The sequence below is a fragment of the Camelus ferus genome, chromosome 9 (genome assembly GCF_009834535.1).
Source record: "Camelus ferus isolate YT-003-E chromosome 9, BCGSAC_Cfer_1.0, whole genome shotgun sequence".
Lineage (NCBI taxonomy): Eukaryota > Metazoa > Chordata > Mammalia > Artiodactyla > Camelidae > Camelus > Camelus ferus.
The window spans coordinates 60,669,842-60,691,724 of NC_045704.1; the positions used below are offsets into that span (position 1 = coordinate 60,669,842).

Consider the following 21,883-nt stretch of genomic DNA (forward strand, 5'->3'; position numbering starts at 1 on the left):
TAGAGTAAAGACAAGGCCATACATTGAGAGGGAGGCAGAGAGGCAGAAGGCAGGGGACTTCAGGGTGACAGACATTGGAAATGGCCTCTCTAAGGAATGAGGGGCTAGCTAGGCACATGTGTAAAGGTAGCCGGGCAGTACCAAGACTCGACTGTGGGTCCGTGAGGCACTGGGGTACCAGTGGGCTCAGTTATAAGATGTTCTCCAGTACCTCTCTGCCCTCCAGGGGTAACAGTGAGGCACTAAGATTAGAATTTGCTGGCAAGATGTAGAGAAGGCTTAAGATCAAGGGAACGTGTCTGTGGTTGGCCGTGTTTCTGAGCCTGGGCAGATAATGGAGGAAGCCAGTTTGGTAGATTAGGACATACTGGACAAGCTCAGGGACCAGAAGTCTCATCAGGAATAATGGGAAAAACTTATACAAGGGCTAACTAGACAGAACGTGGCAGGCAGCGTGGTTGGGAAATGGTATTCTCAAAGAGTTCAGTTCTCAAAATGTATCCAGAACTAAGGCTAACCTTCCAGATCTTTCAAGTCCCCTGATGTGAGTCCACAGAACTTGCCATGTTAGTAACATAGTGGTGACTTCTATATATGCATATACATTCTGTTTCCCGAGATAATAAACTAACGAAAGATTCATTACCGTATTGATGCTATAAAATAATTTTTAATGGATAAAAGCTGGAGAGAACGCGTGCACGCGTGTCTGTATGCACAGTGCGCACGACTGAAAAAGTTCACTGTGAATCTCATCTACAAATTATGCTACCATTTGATGTAGAATTTTCTTCCCAGGCAAGACAAGTTCAGGCACTCCTTAGAAGACACCTGTAATTTCCCACTCATTATTCCTCTTTTGGATCGGTTTTGGCTTCTGAAGTTGAAAGTCAGAATAAGGAAATACTTTTCTGGGCCTGCAGCCACTAATTCTGGTTTGACTTTCTTTGTCTATCAGTTCTGCTGTAATTTGGACTCTGAGAACTGGGAGGGACCTCGGAGGTCATTTTGTCCGGCATCACTCTACAGAAGCCAGAGTGACAAGGTGGCTCTTCTAATGTCACCTGGGTAGTGAGCAGAATGACTAGCCCTAATGCCTAGGTCCCCTAATTCCTCTTTCTGTCACGCTGTGCTACACCCTCCAGGAGAAGTTCCAGGAACAAGACCTACCTTAATCCTCTTTCTGAATCTAACCATGCCTTTCCATTTGGAGCTGATGAAGTAACAAGTCCACAGTCTCTGTTTCTGTGGGCACCCCTGACTGGTCTGGCATCCCACAGGCACACAAGGGCCACACAGCAGGGGCCTGACAGTGATGCAGGGCTTAGCCAGAGCTGTTGGAGGAGAGCCCTGCCGTGGCCAGGCCTGCCCCCAGTACCCAAGCCACTGGAGTCGAGTGGGAGCCTCTTTCCTGTTAGGTGATGGGCAGCCCCTTCTCCCTGTGTCTCTGGACACACTTCCTGCAGGCGGTTCTTACCAAACAGGGTCCCAGTGCTATTCAGCAGCCCCAGGAGGGGTTTGTGCCGGGAGTCTCTTAGGTTCAGTCCCACATACTTCTTGTCACTCCCGTGGTATAAACCACAACCCAGAAACCCCAGACTGTTTCCCTCCGGCTGTCCAGATCATGGCCTAGCAAGAAGATTCCTTTTTGGGGTGTGGAAAACCAGAGAATGGGGCCTGAGGCAGCTTTACAGGGAGTGATCTTACTGGAAGAAAGAGGTTCCACCATAGGCAGGGACCTATCGCCAGCCAAATCCCTGAATCCCTTTACCGCCTCTCAGACTTCAAGAAGCAAGCTAAGATGCCAGTCACATCCTTGAAGCATCCTTGTCACTAAAGTAATTTCATGGCAAAGCTTTGAAACAAATCTAAGGGGGAAAAGATGATCATTTAAGAAGATGGCACAGGGGACAGGGGACTACATTCAATACTTTGTAATGGCCTAAAATGAAAAAGAATATGAAAAGGAATACATATGTATAACTGAATCACTTTGCTGTACACCAGAAATTAACAGAACATTGTAAACCGACTATACTTCAATAAAAATTATAAAATTAAAAAATAATAAATAAATTCATACCACTCTGGAAATTAAAAACAAAGTTGGATCCAGACCCATTCAATCCAAACTTGATCTGGGGTGATGTTTAAGTTTCACTCACTTCCTCTGTTGATGAGGTCAATGAACAAAGGTGCATTTTTCTTTTTAAAAGACTGCGTTTGTGGGTGTGACAGAGCAAAAGCAGAAATGAATTCTACTAAATTAACCAGGCCCACGCTACATGAGCTTGCATCATCTAACCTAACCCTTCCATTGTACTGACCCCGGGAAAGTCATGCCACACTTATGAGCGTGCAGATTCAGTCACTCTGATTAAGCGGAGTTTATGCAAAAACCGTCATCAGAAGCTCCTTTGAAGGTACCATCCATTTCTGTGGGCCCTCCCCCCTCCAGGGCTTGTCTACGTGTCCATACACACGTCCACCCCTCCAAACACGGCGTCAGGCTCGCTGTTGTCCCACATCATTTGTTACTATTAATAGCTCAAGTTTGTGAATGATTTACTGTTTCAAATATAAATTATTGAGGATTCAAGGTTATTCCCTATAACAACATCAGTCTGACTCACTCGATTGTCCACATGTTTTCCTGAGAGAGAGGTAGGGGGTGTACTAAATAGCCTACCAGGAATGCCACACTGGCCTGGCCACACCCATGAGTGTGTGGCCTGTGTGAACGTCACCCACGATGAGTGCCACCAGGAAAAAAAGGCTGAGAACTTCCTTCCAGACAACAGGAAGTCAGACTTTTAATTCTGGAATTGCATTCAATCTAGTAATCAGTTTTGTTCTTTTTTTTTTTTTTTTTTTAAAGGGGCAGACATTGTCTCTGTTTTCCAGGGGTTAATCATTTAAAGGCATGGAGACTTCAGTTCAGTGATAACACACAGATAAGACAACACATCCCCATCTTTTCAGATTAATTCTTCTGTGAACCAAATGCTTGGGCCCACAGGCGATCTGCAGCGCCCACACGCGGCGGACGCAGTCAGAGCAGCAGCACCACGGAGCCAGGACCGGTGGGTCATTGCTGGGTGCAGGGTACTCCACAAGGTTGGCGCCTGTGAGTCTCCTGATAAGCCTTTACGGTGGATGCTATGACTATCCCCGTTTTAAAGAGGAGGAAACTGGAGTTCAGAAAGTATGCGTAATTTACTCAGGGTCCCAGAGTTAGCAAGTCACAGAACAGAGACCCTCACCCAGGCAGTGCCATTCTGAAGCGCTTGCACAGCTCTGCCTCCTCCAGGACCAGGCGACTGGGAACGAAGCCCATGCTAACTGCTTGAATGGGGTTCCCTTAGCTGGAAGTCCTCTCCTCCCCTTGTTAAAACCCTACACATGCACTAAGGCTTTGTCTCCCCTCCTGTTTCTGCAAAACGCCTCTCCCATCAGAGCCAGCAGTCCTCTCTTCTCCTCCAGCACCCTGTTTAAATCTCTGTGTAGCCCTCATGATGCTAAGCATTTGCCTGTCTGCACAGGGAACTTCCTTCTTCTGCCTCTGGAGTTATGCGCAGGTGAGATAGGACTATCCTTAAGGATACCTCAAATACGGAATTTCTCTCTCACTGAGCAGGCCACAGCTCGGACCTGGACCTGTGTTTGGGGCACAGCGTTTTGTGCCCAGTGTGTGTTTACGGCGATGTAGAGGGTTTAGCAGAGGAAACATGATTTGGTGTAAAAAAAAGAGTAAGCTAAAACCTCAGTTCCTTCATTAATAGAGTGACTTTGGGGAAGTTGTTTAATCCCCACGAGCCTCTGCTTCTTCCTCTGTAAAAATGAAGGTAAAACAAAAAAAAAGTAGAGACAGTACACACATGTCACGTGGTTGTTGGTTAGAGTGAATGAGATGCTGTGGGTCTTCAATGGGTCAGCATGTTTTACATTCGTCTTGCATCGGCTTCAATGAGCATCGAAGACACTTCTGACCACGTATGTGCAGTGATACTGTGTAAATGTCCAGGGTACCTAAGACACTGTTCTTCCCTCTGGAACTTATAAAGAATAAAATGATGTAATATTTAAGTTGTCACCAAGATAATAATAGGAAAGGTGTCAGGAGCCATGATACAACAGATGGCCGAATCAACATTGTCAGTAATCATTCTGACGGAGGTCACAGAAAGGAAACAACATTTCATGCAGGGGTGTCAGGGGAATTTTTCTGGAGAAAGCAGACTCTGAGCTGAGTCTGAAGGATGAGCACAAGCCAGAAAACGGAGAAGAGACAGGCTATCTTCCTCCCGTGGAGAGGGGTGAGTAACTCAGGCCTGAGACCTCAGGGCACAGTTCCTGTGGAACAGGAGTCTCAGACTTAAACACTGATGGGGACAGAGCAGGGGATACGTGGGGAGAGGGCAGGCGTCAGACCCAGCAGCGCTGCAGCCTCAGGTTGGACAACAGCTCCAGAGCATGGCGCTAGGCAAGAAACAGGGACCTGTGATTACCAGATAGCCTGATTTTTTTTTTCCCATATAAGATGGAAATCTGGATTTCTATGCAAAAATCTCACTATTTGGAAATGTTGGTAGTGAATCTGAAAAGTTAAAAAAATTCTCTGCCCGCCAAAGAAAACAGGCAGATGCTGGATTCAACACGTGGAGCTACTGTTTAGAATTTCTGCGACTGAGGATGCTGGGAAGCAGCGAGCAGAAAGAGCAAGTCTTTTCTAATGCCAGGCCGAAATATTTGGACATCTTTCTTTCAGAAAGCACAGGACCATGGGGAAATGCCAGCCAACACCCTTTCCATTTATAGCCCCTCAAGGGGGAAATAATGGGTGATCACTTTGTTTGCTAATTTTTATTACCATAAGTTGTCCCTATTTATCTTTTCTTAATGGTTTTACCTAAGACATCAACTTTACTTTTCACTGTAATAGTGAACTCTGCTTTGTTTACTTATAAAGGCATGAAACCCCTAGACCAGTCTCTAACTCTTAGTTCAAATTTTTTTATTTTAAGGGTGACTCTGGGCCTTAGTAGCTTCATCTGTAAATGGAAAGGCTTAAATTAGATAACATTTAAGGTCCCTTCAAGTTCTAACATCCTAAGAAACTATGACTCTGTATAGAAGAAATGAAATTAGTTCTTAACTGATGTGTACTAAAAATATAGTGATAATTCATATATTTTTTAATCCTGCAGTTTTACCATTTTCAAAATGCTTTCTTATTTACTCTTTTTCAATGACTCCACTAAGAGCCTATTATCACTCCCATTTTACAGATAAGCAGACTGAGGCTCAGACAGGTTAAGTGCCTTGCTTGTGACCACCCATGCATCAATGGGAGAGCTGGAGTTCCAGCCTGCGTTCTAAGTCTCCATTCTACATTCTATACCCAACATGCCCCTGGCACTGGGACCTCAAAGAGGACTGAAATATGATAAGTCCCTAAATACTCTTATGGGTGCTAGTCTTGAGGAGCATTTTCTGTATCTTTGGAAACAGCCTGAAATCCTTTTTGAATCAAGGTTGGCTGGGCGGGAGGAGTTGGGAGGGGTGCACGGGAGAGACCAGCATCTGTCCTTACCTTATTCAGTAGGCAATCTTCTAAGTTTTCTTCAGTCAGGGATTTCATGGCTTCTTGGTCCGTCCTGAGCGGGACAGCAACGTGCTGGTTTTCTCCCCGTGGAAGCCGCACTTGTGGGTAGCTTTCCCAGTGATGCTGGTCTCTGGGTGCCGAATTTCTCCAGGAATGTGTACGTGGACCAGAGACTTGACTTCTTAATTCTTCATTCCAGTTTTCATTTCCAAATTGCAAGTATCCATCTTTCATCTTTGGGAAATTAAGAAAAGAAAACAATTTAAGGAGAGTTGTTGAAAACCAATTTGAGTCCCACTCAGTTTTATCTATTTAGTTGTATTGACTGATGCTTTAACCAAAGGGCTATTTTGCAAGTTGTATTTCCCAAATACTCAAAAGTTCCATTCAAGACAGAAGTTCCCCATCGTTGCTTCTTCCCAACTTTTTATGCTCTTATCTGGACACTAGACGCACCTCTGAGCTCAGTGTCTCTTATCTCCTTGTTCTTATCCTGTTGCCTATAAATATCCCTTGCCCTCCAATCCAGAAAATCCCGCACTGATTTACTTTCTTTACAATAAACAAATAGGAAACTGCCAAACCGTCAGCCTGGCCCCCGTCATTCTGCCTACAAACAAATGATCACGTCTGGTTAACCGGATCAGGGCACAACGATTTTCTTGTAGAAACACACACACACGCAGAAGCACGGACACACAGGCACAATCACACAGGCACACCCAGGAATGGCAGGACAGGGATCCGACCGCTCACCTGCTGACCTTTAAATACAATCTCCCTCTTCCCACCTGAAAGCTAACAGTAAAAATAAAGTCCGTGTAAACAGGCCCCTCAAGAGTCAAGGAAACGCTCACATCTGGTTTTGCCAGCAAAACCGTGTTGGAAAACAGCTCAGGCAGCAAATTCCCAGTCTGGCTTGCTGGGGCGAGTTTTATTACAGAAAAAAAAAAATCACAATGGCTTGATCTCCCTGAACCTGGTTAAACATCAGAGCCGGCTATCAGATGATCTAAAGAAATTACAGCACTTCTGGGAGACTGGGTCCATTCGGGGCAATGTTCCAAAAGCAAACGTCTTTCCAAACCCACCTGAGTGCTGCTCCGAGTGCTCGGCAACCCTGTTGGGAGTCGGGTCTACTCTGCCTCCTGTAACCACCGTATTTGCATATCTTGACGAGCTCCGCACTTGTCTGAAAGCCACACCGTAGCTCCCGGCCGCTGCGTGCTCCACCCACCTCCCTGCTCCCCGCCTTGGGTCCAGCTTCCGCAGATCCCCTCCCTGAATCTGCAGTCTGATACAAATATTGTAAAGCCAGCCCTCCCTAGTACTGCCTCGACTTTCTATTTTCTTCTATTTGTAATTCACAATCTTCCCTGTTTTGCCATCCAGTGCTCCCGAATATATCAGCGTCTTCCCTCGGCTTTTCTTAACGCTGCTCAGTTGTTCTCAAACTACCGGTTTTTCACCGACGGAGCAAGAGCCCCTCCCTCGGAACTTCACTCAATTCGGAGTTCTCTTATCAACTTCGCGAAGCCCTGCTGTTTCTCCCACCTGCTCTTACTTTTGTCCTCGCTTCTGCTTCACTGCAATCATTAACTCGGAAGTTCCCTTCCCACTGTTCTAACGTAGGCCCTGGACACCCGTCATCGGATGCACAAACTTGCATCCTTCTGTGCCTGTGGCTGCCCTACCTCCGTTCCAGCGGTAGTGCAGCTGGTGGAAATGCTGAAAGTGGAATTATTCTCCCGCTCTAGGGTCCAGCGACGCTTCCCAGATGTGAGCAGGGCAAACAATGAGCGGGCCCAGCCGAGGAGCCTGGGAGAAGAAGAAAGGAGCACGTGCTCACGTGGCTTACTACAGTCTAATTTTACCTGGGTGCCGGACCCGGGAAACAAGATATTATATAAACACAACCAGTTCCCTGCTCCATTGATGTACTACTGCCTTACGGGCAAAGGCTCCAAAATGCAGGGCAGTCCCGCAAACACAGCACTCTGACGGACTGGCAAAGACAAACTTTCTTTGCAGATACAGATCTCTGGCTAATTGGATATTGTATCAGCAAATATTTCTTGAGCAACAGACTGCCTAAGGCTCTGTGCTAAGTCAGTGAGAGGGTTCAAAATTGACTCAGATTTCCCCCCTTCTTCGGGAAATACATACCCTCATTTCTCATGACTCACATCAAATGCAATAACAAACTTGCAAACCAGCTTTGGCTCAATTTGTTGTGAAGACCAAGAAGTTATTTTTTTGTTTGTTTGTTTTTTGTGGGGGAGAGGTAATTAGGTTGGTTGGTTGGTTTATTTGTTTGTTTTTAAATGGAGGTACCAGGGATTGAACCCAGGACCTCATGCATGCTAAGCACGCACTCTACCATTGAGCTATACCCTCCCCCCAAGAAATTATTTTTTAAAGTTGATTTAACAAGGTATTCAAAACCTTAAACCATTAGTATGAGAAGTCCTGGGAAGATAATGTCACCGTAGTTCACCAGCAGAGGTATTTGTTACTGATTTACCTACTGGCCAAGATTTTCATCCCAAGAAGGGGAAGAGTTGGCTTGATCCAAATCAATCTTAAAAATACAAATCTGTTAAAGTTCACCAAGGTAATACACTCCGACATATTCTTTCAAAGACTTCTTTTTAATCCTGGGGTGACTCAAATCTGACAGCTTAGAGGACCAGACATAGATAATTGTCTGAGCTGTGAGGAAGTCCCCAACCATGAACAGCAAGACAGGGACCCTGTCTGTTCTGTATCACCCATGGAGCCCTGTACCTAACACGTAACTGACGCTTAATAAATAGTGGTGAGTATTTGGTTGCATTAAACGTGAAAGTGACCACTCTAAAAAATAAAGTACTTTGTGATGCATGAAACAGTAAAGATGACCTTTTCCAAAACAGTTTATATCCAGTGATCCCTGACAGGGCTAGAGGAAAGTGAAGGAGACTGTCTAGATCTGTTTCCATCTGTCTGTGTGTCCATCCATCTCTATCTCCATGCACTGGAATGTCATATTAGATTTTCCTCAAATGGCTCAATGCTCAAAGGCACCCCAGAAACTTACTTTTAACAGAGATCAGTTGTTGATCGCACTATGGCTTGGATGACACTTTATTTTCAAATTAAATAGTAAGGTATTTTCCATTTTCATATCTCTCTACATGGTAAACAGAGTTATATTTTCATCTGAAACTTTCCCTTAAGTCAGGGTGCAGCTCCCTTCCCTCTGCTCACAGTCATGTGAGGCTGGCATATTTTTCAGTTGACATCACCAGGATAACATCGGGAATGAGGGAAGCCTTTAAGGAAGAAGACTTCTGGTTTTATTACTTTATTATACCGTGAAGCTAACTGCTAACTGTATTGAGCTGTTCACCTCAGCTTATGTGATACCTGAGTTAGGACGTGGCAAGAAATAGGTGATGGGAGGAATTAATTATTGCTTGTTCTTGGGCACAGAGGGGACTCTTTTCCTCCTAGCCTCTAGTGCTCAGGACACATGACAAATTTGTCTGTTTTTGTTGTTGTTGTTTTTTCTCCTAGTTAAAAGAGACTCAGCAAGAAGATAAAGGCATCAAGACCGATGGAACAAAATAGAAAGTCCAGAAATAGACTCACACAAACATAGCCATTTGATCTTTGATAAAGTGTAAACACAAGTCAGCAGAGGGAAGACACGTTTTCTCCACGAATGTGTATTGGAACAATTGGTCATCCACAGGAGAAGAAATAAACCTGGATACAAAGTTTATACCTTACATAAAGATGGACTCAAAATGGATCATAGGTCTAAATGACAAACATGAACTAAATCCTTGTGACCTGAGGTTAGGTCAACGGTTCTTAGAAATGACAGCAAATGGATTATCTGTTTTAAAAAATTGATAAATTAGAATTCATTAAGTTTTAAAATTTGTTCTTCCAAAGATACTGTCATGAGAATGAAGAGATAAGATATGGACTAGGAGAATATATTTGAAAAACTGCATACCCAACAAAGGACTTGTATACAGAATATATAAAGAACTCTCCAAGTCAGCTATAAGAAAACAACGCGATCAAAAAACGGGCAAAAGACCTGAATAGACATTTCACCAAAGAGGATACAAGGATTGTACATTAGCACATAAAGATAGTCAATACCATTACCACTAGGGAAATGCAAATTAAAACACAATAAGATACAATTACTTACATTCTTATTTAAATGGCGAAAATGAAAAAAAAATACTGACAATATCAAGCACTGACAAGAATACAGAGCAACTAAAACTCTCATACATTTCTGAGGGGAATGGAAAATGGTTTGGAAATTTCTTTAACAAGCAAACAGATAAACACAAACTGTGGTACATTTATACTAGAGAATAACACACAACAATAAAAAGAAGCAAACTATTGATACATACAACTTGGATGTAAGAATTTAAAACTTTGAATTTAAGCATAATTTAAGAATTATGCTGAGTGAGAGAACCCAGTTTCAAAAGGTTACATATTGAATGATTCCATTAATTTGGCGTTATTGCAGTTGATAAACCTACATTGTCGCCTCATTATCACCCAAAGTTTTAGTTTACATTATGGTTCACTCTTGGTATTGCACATTCATGGGTTTGAACAAATGTATTCATCATTACATCGTACAAAGTATTTCCACTGCCCTAAAAATACTCTGTGTTTTGCCTGTTTATCCCTTTTCCATCCCCAACCACTCTCTGAACTACTGGCAACCACTGATCTTTTTTTACTGTCTCCATAGTTTCACCCTTTCCAGAATGCCATACAGTATTTAGCCTTTACAGATTGACTTCTTTCACTTAATAATATGCCTTAAGGCTCCTCCATGTCTTTTCATGACCTGATAGCTCATTTCTTTTTAGCACTGAATAATATTCCATTGTCTAGATGTTCCAAAGTTTATTTATCCATCACCTACTGAAGGACATCGTGGTTGCTTACAAGTTTTGGAAATTATGAATAAAGCTGCTACAAACATCCAGTTACAGGTTTTTATGTGAATATAAGTATCCAGCTCCTTTGGGAAAATACCGAGGGCAATTGCTGGATCATATGGTAAGGATATATTTAGTTTTGTAAGAACTCATCAAACTGTCTTTCAAAGTGGCTGTACCATTTTGTATTTCCACCAGCAATGACTGAGAGTTTCTGCTGCTTCACATCGTCTCCAGCATTTAGTGGTGTCAGTGAGTGTTTCAGATTTTGGCCATTCCCATAAGTGTACAGTGGCATCTCATTGTTATAATTTGCATTTCCCTGATGACGTATAAGGTAGAGCATCTTCTCATATGTTTGTTTGCCACCTGTTTGGCAGCGGTGAGGTGTCTTGTTAAGGACTTTGGCCCATTTTTTAATTGGGATTTTTGTTTTCTTATTGTTAACTTTTGAGTTCTTTGTATATTTTGGATAATAGTCCTTTATCAGATGTGTCTTTGGCAAGTACTTTCTCCCAGTCTGTGGCTTGTCTTCTCATTCACTTGACATTGTCTTTTGCAGAACAGAAGCTTTTGCTTTTAATGAAGTCCAGCTTATCTATTAGTTCTTTCATGGATGTTGCCTTTGGTATTGTATGTAAAAAGTCATCACCATACCCAGAGTCATTCAGGTTTTGTCTTATGTTGTATTCAAGGGGTTTCATAGTTTTGTGTTTTACATTTAGATCTGTGGTCCACCTTGAGTTAGTTTTTGTGAAGAGTGTAGGGTACACGTCTAGATTTTGTGTGTGTGTGTGTATGTGGATGTCCAGTTGTCCCAGCACTATTTGTTGAAGAGACTAGATTCCATTGTATTGTCTTTGCTCTTTTGTTAAAGATCAATTGACTATATTTTTAGGAGCCTGTATCTGGGTTCTCCATTGTGTTCCGTCAATCTATTTGTCAATTCTTTTGCCAATACTACACTGTCTTGATTAATGTAGCTCTACAGTAAGTCTTGAAGTCAGATACTGTCTGTCCTTCAACTTTGTTCTTCTTCAACATTGTGGTAGCTATTCTAGGTCTTTTGCCTTTCCATATAAACCTTAGAATCAGTTTCTCAATATCCACAAAATGACTTGCTGGGATTTTGATTGGGATTGCATTTAATCAAGTTGGGAAAAACTGACATTGGGACAATATTGAGTCTCCTATCCATGAACATAGAAAAACTCTATTTGTTTAGTTCTTTGGTTTTGTTCATCATAGTTTTATAGTTTTCCTCATATAGATCTTGTACCTAAGTATTCCATTTTGGGGGGGTGCTAATGTAAATGGCATTGTATTTTTAATTTCAAATTCCATTTGCTCATTGCTGATATATAGGAAGGCCATTGACTCTTGAGTATTGAGATATTGGTTTGTAGTTTCCTTTCCTTGTAATGTATTTGTCTAGTTTGAGTGTTAGGGTAGTGCTGGCCTCATAGAATGAGTTAGGAAGTATTCCTTCTGCTTCTGTCTTCTGAAGGAGATTGTGGAGAGCTGGTAAAATTTTTTCCTTAAATGTTCAGTAGAATTTACCAGTGCATCCATCTGGGCCTGGGGACCCCAGATAGACTACATGTATTATTTAGAAGTATGTTGTTTAATCTCCATTCATCAGGGAATTTTCCAGTTACCTTTCTGTTATGCATTTCAAGCTTAATTTCATTATGGTTTGACAGCAGACATTATATGATTCCTGACCTTCTAAATTTGTCAACTTGTGTTTTATGGTCCAGAATGTGGTCTATCTTGGTGACTGCTCCATGTGAGTTTAAGAAGAATGTGTATTCGGCTATTGTTGGATAAAATAGCCTATAGATATCAATTATATTCAGTATTTTTGTTAGATAAATGTTTAGTTGTTTCATTTTTATTGAAATATAGGTGATGTATAATATTGTTAGTTTCAGGTTCACTATATAATGATTGAGCATTTGCACACATTATGAAATGACCACCATGATGAGTCTGGTAACCATCTGCCCCATACAAAGTTATTATAATATTATTGATCATATTCCTGATGCTGTGACATTTATTATATAACTGGAGGTTTGTACCTCTTAATCCCCTTCACTTATTTTACTCCCTCCACCCCCTCTCCCCTTTCTGGAAATTGTATCTAGTATTGATGGTGACGTTAAGTTCAACTCTGTCCTTGCTGATTTTCTGCTTGCTGGGTCTGTCCATTTCTGATAGAGGGGTACTGATGTCTCCAACTACGATGATGGGTTCATCTATTTCTCTTTGCTGTCCTATTGGGTTTTTGTCTCACATAGTTTGACACTCTGTTGTTAGGTGTATACATGTTAAGGATTACTATGTCTTCTTGGAGAATTAACTCCTTTATCATTAGATAATGTCCTTCTTTATCCCTGATAACGTTCCTTGCTTTGAAGTTTGCTCTGTCTGAAATTAATATAATTACTTCTGCTTTCTTTTGATTAATGTAGGCATGGAGTATTTTTCCTTATATATTTATCTTTTGTCTTTATACTTAAAGTGGACTTCTTGTAGACAACATATTTTTAGGCCTTGGGTCTTATTTTTTGATCCACTCTGACATTCTTTTAATTGGTGAATTTACACCAATAACTTTTGAAGTGATTATTGATATAGTTGGATTCATATCTATCATATTTGTTACTGTTTTCTATTTATTGCCCTTATTCTTTATGCCCGTTTTTGTCTTCCACTCTTTTCTCTGCCTTTTGGGGTTGTAATTGAGCATTTTATGTGATTTCATTTTCTCTCCTTTTTTAGCTTATCAGTTAATTAATAAGTTAACTTACTTTACAATTTTTTTAGTAGCTTGTAATATACTTTTATAACTAACCCAAGTCTACTTTCAAATAACACTATATTACTTCACAGGTGGTGTGAGTACCTTATAATAACAAAATGATCCTAATTATTTATCTCAATACTTCCATCTCTTATATCATTGCTATCATTCTTTCACTTATATATAAGTACACATAAGTGTGTGTATATATAAATTTATTATATATATACACTTATATATATACTATATAGAAACAAATACATTGTTGATATTATTATTTTGCTTTATGTTAGATCAATTAAGAATAAGAAAAGTAAGTTTTAATTTTACCTTCACTTATTCCTTCTTCAGTGCTCTTTTCTTTATGTAGATCCAAATTTCTGAACTATTTTATTTTCCTTCTTAAAGAAGTTCTTATAACATTTTTTGCAAGACAAGTCTAATGGCATCATATTCTCTCATTTTTTGTCTGAGAAAGTCTTTCTCCTTCACTTTTGAAGAATAATTTTATAGGGTACAGAACACTATTCCCTCAGTACTTTAAATATTTCACTCCACCCTTTTCTTGCTTGTATCACTTCTGAGAAGTCAGATGTAATTCCCACCTTTGTTCCTTTATAGGTAGGTGTTCTTTTTCCTTCTTTTAACATTTTCCCCTTACGTTTGATTTTCTGTAATTTATATGTAGTATGTGTGGGTGTAGTTTTCATGGCATTTATTCTGCTTAGTGTTCTCTGCGCTTCCTGGATCTGTGGTATGGTGGAGGAAATTCCAGTCGTTATTGTTTCAAATATTTATTCTGTTTCTTTCTTTGTTTCTTCTCCTTCTGGTGTTCTCCTTATGTGTATTTTATACCTTTTGTAGTTGTCCCACAGTCCTTAGATTTTTTTTTTAATTATTTACAATCTTTGTTCTCTTTATTTTTCAGTTTTGGAGGTTTCTTTGAGATAGTTGAAGAAAAAAAATCTCTGAGTTAGAGACTGTCCAATCTACTAATATGCCTGTCAAAGGTATAATTCATTTCTCTTTCAGAGGCTCTTTTCATCTTTGCATTTCTTTTTAGTTATTTTTTAGGATTTCCATCTCTGTGCTTACATTGCCCATCTGTTACTGTATCTTGTCTACTTCATTCACGAGAACCCTTGGTATATTAATCATAGTTGTTTTAAATTCCCCATCTGATATTTCCAGCATCTCTGCCATGTCTGATTAAAACTGTCTTTTCTGCATTCTCATATGCCTTGTAATTTTTTCTTGACAATCAGACATAATATACTGCTTAAAAGGAACTGATGTAAATAGGCTTTAGCAATGTGGTGGTGGGGAAACGTTCTCTAGTCCTGTAATTAGGTTTCAGCCTTTTAGGGAGCCTGTGCTTCTGGACTGTGAACCTCACTACTCAGGTTTGTTTCTCCATCCAGAAGTGGGACAGGATGGCTAGTGGGCTAGAGGTGGCTGTTTTCCTTCCTTCCTGTGGAAGGCTAGTGCTTACTACAGTTGAGTATCTCCCTTCTTCCAGGGCTGATAATATCCAAGCAGGTTAGGCTTTGGTTAACTAGTTTCTGCTGAGGACAGGCCTCGTTAAAAATTGATTTCTCTGGTATATTTAAAAATGCTTCCTTTCCCCTCCGCTGCAGGAAGCATGAGGGCAGTTTGTTTTCCTGGCATTTACTGTGAAGATCTGGTAGAGAACCCAGAGGTAAATCTCACAAAATTGTGGAGGCCCCCGCCATGACTGGGTCCCTGGCATTTCCTCACTGTGTCCCCAGCAATTCGTCAGTTACAGTTCAGGTTTCCCTACCCTGGTGCTGGTTCTGGCGGTTTCTACTTCCGTGCCTCTGCTCGGTAACTCCCTGTGTTAGCTTGTTTGTCTCTTTAATTTGGGGGAGAGTGGTCTGCCTTGTGTTATCTCTTCTCTTACAAATCCAAGAAGAAGTGTTGATTTTTCAGTCTGTTCAGCCTTTTTTGTCATTGTTGTGAGGATGGAGTGGCAACTTCCAAGCTCCTTATATGTGGAATCAGAGACCAGAAATCCAATACTGTATGTTTTTAACTCTCATCATTAGATCTCAAACATTGCAGTTCATTATTAGATCGCAAATATTGCTAATTATTAAAATGCTAATGGTAACTTTAAATTTTAAAATGATACAGGTAACATATCAGATTTAAATAAGTCTAATATTACGAGTGAAAGATCAGGTGGCCATTCTGGATATGTAAATGTTCTATTACTGTCAGACAGTGGCCTTTCTGAATGATACATTTTAATAAACAGATATTTTGGGAATCCTTGAGAGTATGTAGGGAAAAAAAGGGGGGACAGAAAAACACAAAATGAAATTGACAGCGGTTATTTTTGGATGGTGGAAAAATAATGAGCTTATGTCTTTTTGCAAATTTGTTTTTATACATTTTTCACAATGAGCATATACTATTTATGATCAGAAAAAGGTGTAAATACTGTAAGTGCTATTTAAAATAAAACAAAAAGAATTCATTTCTTGATACTTCTTTTGTCTTTGCTTTCCAGTTTGGCCAATATTATTCTGCATAATTAGAAAACAGACTCAATCTTATAACATAAGTGTTCTGAAAATAGGAAAATACTATTAGCTCAACTGTAAAGTATGTATTTCTGTGTTCGTTTTATTAAGATGTATCATGCTGGGGCAGGAAAGATACAATCAGAAAACGAAACAAAAATCTATGTGGGTCAGAGGCAGTAAGAGAACATTTCATAAATCATTTTGCAGTACATGTCTATCTTCAAGGTAGCTACACAATTTCAAGGGCAAGCATTTAATATTTGGAAGTATACTGGGAAATTTTAAAAGAATCTTCACACTATACTACCAAACTCATCAGCGTCCTGCTTTGTACAAGTCCTGTGCTTGGGTGCACCAAACGCAAAGGTCCTACTGATTCCGAAGGTTCCTCCCTTGGGTAAAGTTGGAGAGTCAAGGCCATAGTATAAAGAGTGGTTATCATCAGCCCTGTACTGAAGGATCAAGGCCCAAGGGACGAAGACAGTAATTGCTATAGTGAGGCCTAGGAAGCATGTACACCGAGGAGATGAGTACTCTGAGAGGTAGGTGGGAGGGGGCGTCCTAAGCCAGGAGTAACAGGCATAGAGACATAGGCAGGGGCTATAATCAGAGCAATACACCTGAAAGATGCCAGATTAGTTTGAAGAGATTACACAAGGTGCTGAATTCAAGGCTAAGGTATTTTGATTTTTCCTTGTAGGCAATGGAGAGCCTTTGAAAGATATTTTACAACACACTGATGTGACAGAAATTGTTCTTTAAAGTGATTCACTTTGCAGCTAGTTGTCTATGGGATTGCCCATAGCCTGGCAGACACTGTGTCTGGTTCACGGTTGTCATGGGACTCAAGGTTGATACTAGCTGCTTCAATACCATTGTGCAAGTCACAAAGGCTGGCCTCTCTGGATAGACTCAGATCTACACGGCCAGTGCTTGGTGAGCTGACCATACCTGTGTGAAAAAGATCTTCCAGGAAGAAGCAACCTTCACAAAGGTTCATGGCTTAGTGAGCAGAGCGTGCTAGATTCCAGCCCCACATGCCCCCCACTCAGGCATCCTGGTGCAGTACACAACCTGCATTACATTAGGTGGAGACCCTGAGGAACCACAGATAGAGGACCAGATGAGGCACAGAACTAGGATAAGGAAGTGGGGTTGGAAAGAAGAGGGAAGGTCCAAGGGACATACTCTCTTGCACTTTAACTAGAATGGCTTCACTGAGAGATTCCAGGTATTGTCCATCACAAACACAGGCCTTTCTAACAAATTTTCTCCATTTATATCCTCAATGATGCCTCTGCTAGAAAGTTCTGCTTCCAAAGGCATTGGCTGTGGAGACATAGATTGGCGTCAGTTTCTTCCATTCACAGGTGACAGTGTGAGCTTAACCAAGGAAGATTTATGTTTTTCTGAGTTAATGGTACCTCATACCTGTCCTCATGCTGTATTCGAAAGAAGCTGGGATGGATGTTGAACTATTTGTTGGCAATAATGTTCCTGAGGGGAAAGGAAATAAGGGGGAGGAGGGAGAGGCTTTCTCTTATGGGTTTCTGAAATTCCACAAAGAACACTTCTATCAAAGTGAGGTTCATATTAACCTCATACCACTCAATGTCTGCTATCCCAGAAATACTTGCTTCCCTTGTGGCATTTCAGGTCGCCCCTCCTTTGTCTCTTTCATTGGTGCTTCCTCTTTCACTGAACATCTCTTTGCTGGAGTTTTTTCTGGCTTGGTCTTGGATTTTATCTTTCACTCCCTTTGCACACCCCATTTAGCCATCCTATCCATTTCCATGACTTCAAATGCCACTGTTGCCATGACGCCCACTGATGACCTCCAGTCCACACCACTCTTTCAAACATCAGATTTTACAGCATCTTGACCACTTGGCATCTCCTTTTAGATACCTTGGAGATTTCTCAAAATCAACATATCTAAAGTTACTGGATTCATTTTGATTTTTTTTTTTATCATTAAAGTAATGTATTCTCCTCGTAACAAGTGAAACCATTTGAAATATGAAAAGTAAAAACTCTACATTGTCACTGCATTTGCACACACATACATTTTAGCTTGTTTTACTTCTTTTTACAAAAATAGGATAATATTATACACACTTTCTCTGTATCTCGCTCCCTAACAATATAGTGTGGAAATTCCCACCCCCTTACCTGCCATGTTTACTGCTATAGACAGAATTCACTCTTTAAATAGTTATATAATAGCCTACAGGACAAGTATATCACAATTTACTCCACTTCTGATGGGGTTTCCTTTGTTTTGAGGTTTCTGCCTGGAAACAAACCATGCCGCAATTCATCTATATTTTTCAATAGTTTAGAATGGCTTAAATAATGTAAGAAATATCTTTTCTTCAAAGCTTAGATACAACTCAGCTGCCAAAGCATTTTGGCCTGGTTTTTTTAAGAGGTGAAAGAATCTTTTTTTGAACATCTCCTAAGGCTACTGCCATGTTTAACTTTTCTACCTCTTTTAGGGTCAACACTGGCAGTTTATGTTTGACTCAAAGATCATCCATTTCCTCTAACTTTTCAAGTTTATTGCCACAGACTTTTACATAATTATATTCCTTTATGATTACTGTCATCTCTTCATACTAAACTGAAATATCTCCCAGATCTGCTGTTTGTCCAGTTTCATGGCGATCAGAAAAAGGAACCATCATCATCTCAAATTTAAAGTCATTTCTGACTCTTTGCTGCACTTCACCTCCCGCATTCAATCTTCTGTTCAATCTTGTCGGCCTCTAAAATAGCTCTTGGGTCCATCCACCCATTCCTCCTAACTGCCATCCCCACTGCTTCTCTGCTTCAGTGTCACATCTTCCCTGGACTATTACAATGCCTTTCAGTTGTTCCTCCAGTTCCTCCCCTGCACCTCTCTGCACCATTCCCACACTAGGGAGAGCAAGCAATCTTTTTTTTTTTTTAAACTAGAGAGAAAAAAAAAATTTTTATTATGTACATATGTATGGGAGCCCCACAAAGATATGAGACTCTTGGGTGGAGGGTAACCTTAAAATTTTGATTGGATCATGTCACTCCTGCTCAAAACTCTTTAACTTGCATTGTTAGAATAAGTTCCAAAGCCCTTTTTTATGCCTATGACCCCATGTGACTTGATTCCTGCCTACTTTTCAACTCTCATCCCTCACTGCTCTTTTCCCACATTCTTTTGAAGATTTAGCCCCAAAGACCTTTTTTAATTTCTCTAAAAGCATTAAGCTAGAAAAATGGCTTATTTAATAAGTGGTGCTGTAAAAACTGGACCTTTATCCTGGGGAAAATTAAGTTTTCTTCACCATGCCTCACCATATTTTTAATGTAAAATAAATTCAATTTTTAATCTTGAAATAAATTTTAAGAGAATTTATGTATAATCTAGAAATTGGATTTCAATCAAGAAACCAAGAAGCTACATAAGAAAAGAGAGATATATTTGATAATTCAAACATTAAAACTGATTATGTGAACAAAAGATACTGAAAAAAACCTAAAAAGGTAAATAATAGTTTGGGATAAAATATTTACAAAGGAAATGAAGAGAAAAAAGAGTTGTGTCAACAAAGAGTTGTTACAAATGATGAGGAAAAGATAAATATCCCAACAGAAAATATAGGCAAAGTAAACAAGATTATACTGTATAGCACAGGGAAATACATACAAAATCTTGTGGTAGCTCACAGAGAAAAAAATGTGACAATGAATATATGTATGTTCATGTATAACCGAAAAATTGTGCTCTACACTGGAATTTGACACAACATTGTAAAATGACTATAACTCAATTTTTAAAATGTTAAATAAAAAAGAAAATATAGGCAAAGGATAATAAAAGAAGAATCTCTCTTTCTCTCTTACCTACACACATCCACCAGCACCACTACCCAAATCAAAATGACCAATAGGAAAAGTGTTCAGCTCATCTTGTAGTGCAGGAAAAGAAGGAATATCACTTTTTACTCATCTGACTGGCAAATGTTAAAAAGAGTAGAAAATCTTGTTGCTGGCAAAGATCTGGGGGGGAAATGGTACTTCTGAAACATTGCTAGTATAAGGGTAAAGCATTGGTACCTTTTTGAAAAGTAATCTGGCGATATCTGTCACATTTAAAACATATAACTCAGAAGTCTCACCCTTGGAAACCTAATCCAAAGAAATAAATAATCATATATAAGGATCATCACATACAAGTCATAATGATCATAACATCAGTAGTAACAGGTAACACACTAAACACATTTTATCTGCCAGATACTGTTGAAAATATTTTATAAATATGAAGCCACTGTATCTACATGACAACCCAATGAGGTAAGTACTATTACTTCTCCCATTTTATAAATGGGCTAGGAAATATAAGTACAGCATTATTTCTAATAAAGACAAAGGGACTGCCTATCGTTGGTGGAACAATTGAATAAAATGTGATCACCTGTATCATACAGCAGTATGCAACTCTCTACAAGAATGATTTGGATAAGTTCTCAATCCTGGTTACACACAGATTGGGTAGCTTTGGAAAAACACAGATGCTTGGGTCCCTCCCCAAACCAATTAACTCAGTCCCCTGGGGTCAGTTAGGGTGAGAGTCATTGAGTTAGGTATTTGGCAGTTAACTTGGGGGTAATGTCCGTAACAAATTGCTAACAGTGCCAAGGAGGATACATACTATAATGCTATTTTTGAAGCCAGCGACATACAAACCACCTAATATCTGTGTGTGTGTATCTATACCTTTATGCTACATTTATATTTAGTGTATAGATCTGTACACACACAATATAGAGATAGATATAATAATATACTAAGTACTATATATAAAATACCATATATTGTATACAGTATAACATACAATAACACATGGGAAAAGTATGATATATTTGTTAACACAAAAAAAGTATGGAAATATACGCACATTGTTGTTATTAATTACGAAATGAGGTACAGATGTCTCATGAGTGGGAGACAGAGGGAAGAGGCAGAGGGAAGATGGGAAGAAACTAGAAAGGAAAAAGAAGCTTAAAGTTGCTGTTCACCATATGAAACAGCATATATTCTCATAGCAGTTACCTCAAGGAAGTGAAGTTTCAGGTAATTTTTAAAATATTTTCCTGTGTAAAAAACATTTTTTATAAGACACAAAAGAACTTATTTACAAAACAGAAGCTGAATCATAGACAGAAAACAAACTTAAGGTTATGGGAGTGGGGAGGGAGGGGAGGAATAAACTGGGAGTTCAGGATTTGCAGATACAAATTACTATATAAAATAGATAAACAACAGGGTCCTACTGTATAGCACAGGGAACTATACTTAATATCTTCTAATAATCTATAATGAAAAAGACGATGACAAGCAATACAATGCATGTATAATTGCATCACCATGCTGTACACCAGAAACTAACACAACATTGCAAATTGACTACACTTCAATTAAAATTTTTTGCCATAAGCATGCATCATTTATATAATCAGAAAAAAACTTTCGCATTGCTATTTTTTTTTCTTTTTAAGATGTGTTTTGCTTATGGTTGTAACACACACAGTGCTCTCTGCTGCAACGATGCCCCTCTAATGCTTTGCTTGGCTAACTCTTCCTTATCCTGAAAGCCTCAACCTACAATGTGAGTTCCTTGGAACTCCTTTACAATGGGTCAAAATTCGTTCTCTCCATCACACTCAATCCTGTCCCACGGTCCTTGGGTTTTAGAGCACTTATCACAGTTTGAGATTAAATGTGTGGCATTTAGACCAACATCTGTTCCCTGCTCTAGAGTGGAAGCCACAAGAGGTCAGGGACCAAGGGTCTGCTTGGCTCTCCAATGAATTCCCCAGTGCTGGACACACAGAGGCATCAAAAAACCTTGGTAAATGCTTGGACCATTTCTCTGAATTTAATAACTTCCCACATGTTCCTACCTTGT

General features: G+C 39.9%; 1 protein-coding gene across 2 annotated transcripts in view; it reads right to left on the bottom strand.

Annotated features, from left to right (window-relative positions):
• Positions 1–21,883, bottom strand: part of MAB21L3 (mab-21 like 3) — a 265,078-nt gene that overhangs the window by 221,173 nt on the left and 22,022 nt on the right. The window contains exons 1-2 of one of the 2 annotated variants that reach the window (XM_032486969.1): positions 6,463–6,483; positions 5,594–5,839 (exon numbers count right to left, since the gene is read on the bottom strand). In XM_032486969.1, coding sequence (XP_032342860.1) covers positions 5,594–5,839 — 246 coding nt within the window. In that variant the 5' untranslated portion in view covers positions 6,463–6,483. Of the gene's footprint in view, positions 1–5,593; positions 5,840–6,462; positions 6,484–21,883 lie in introns of those variants that run through there. The other variant, XM_032486968.1, reaches the window with a different exon arrangement.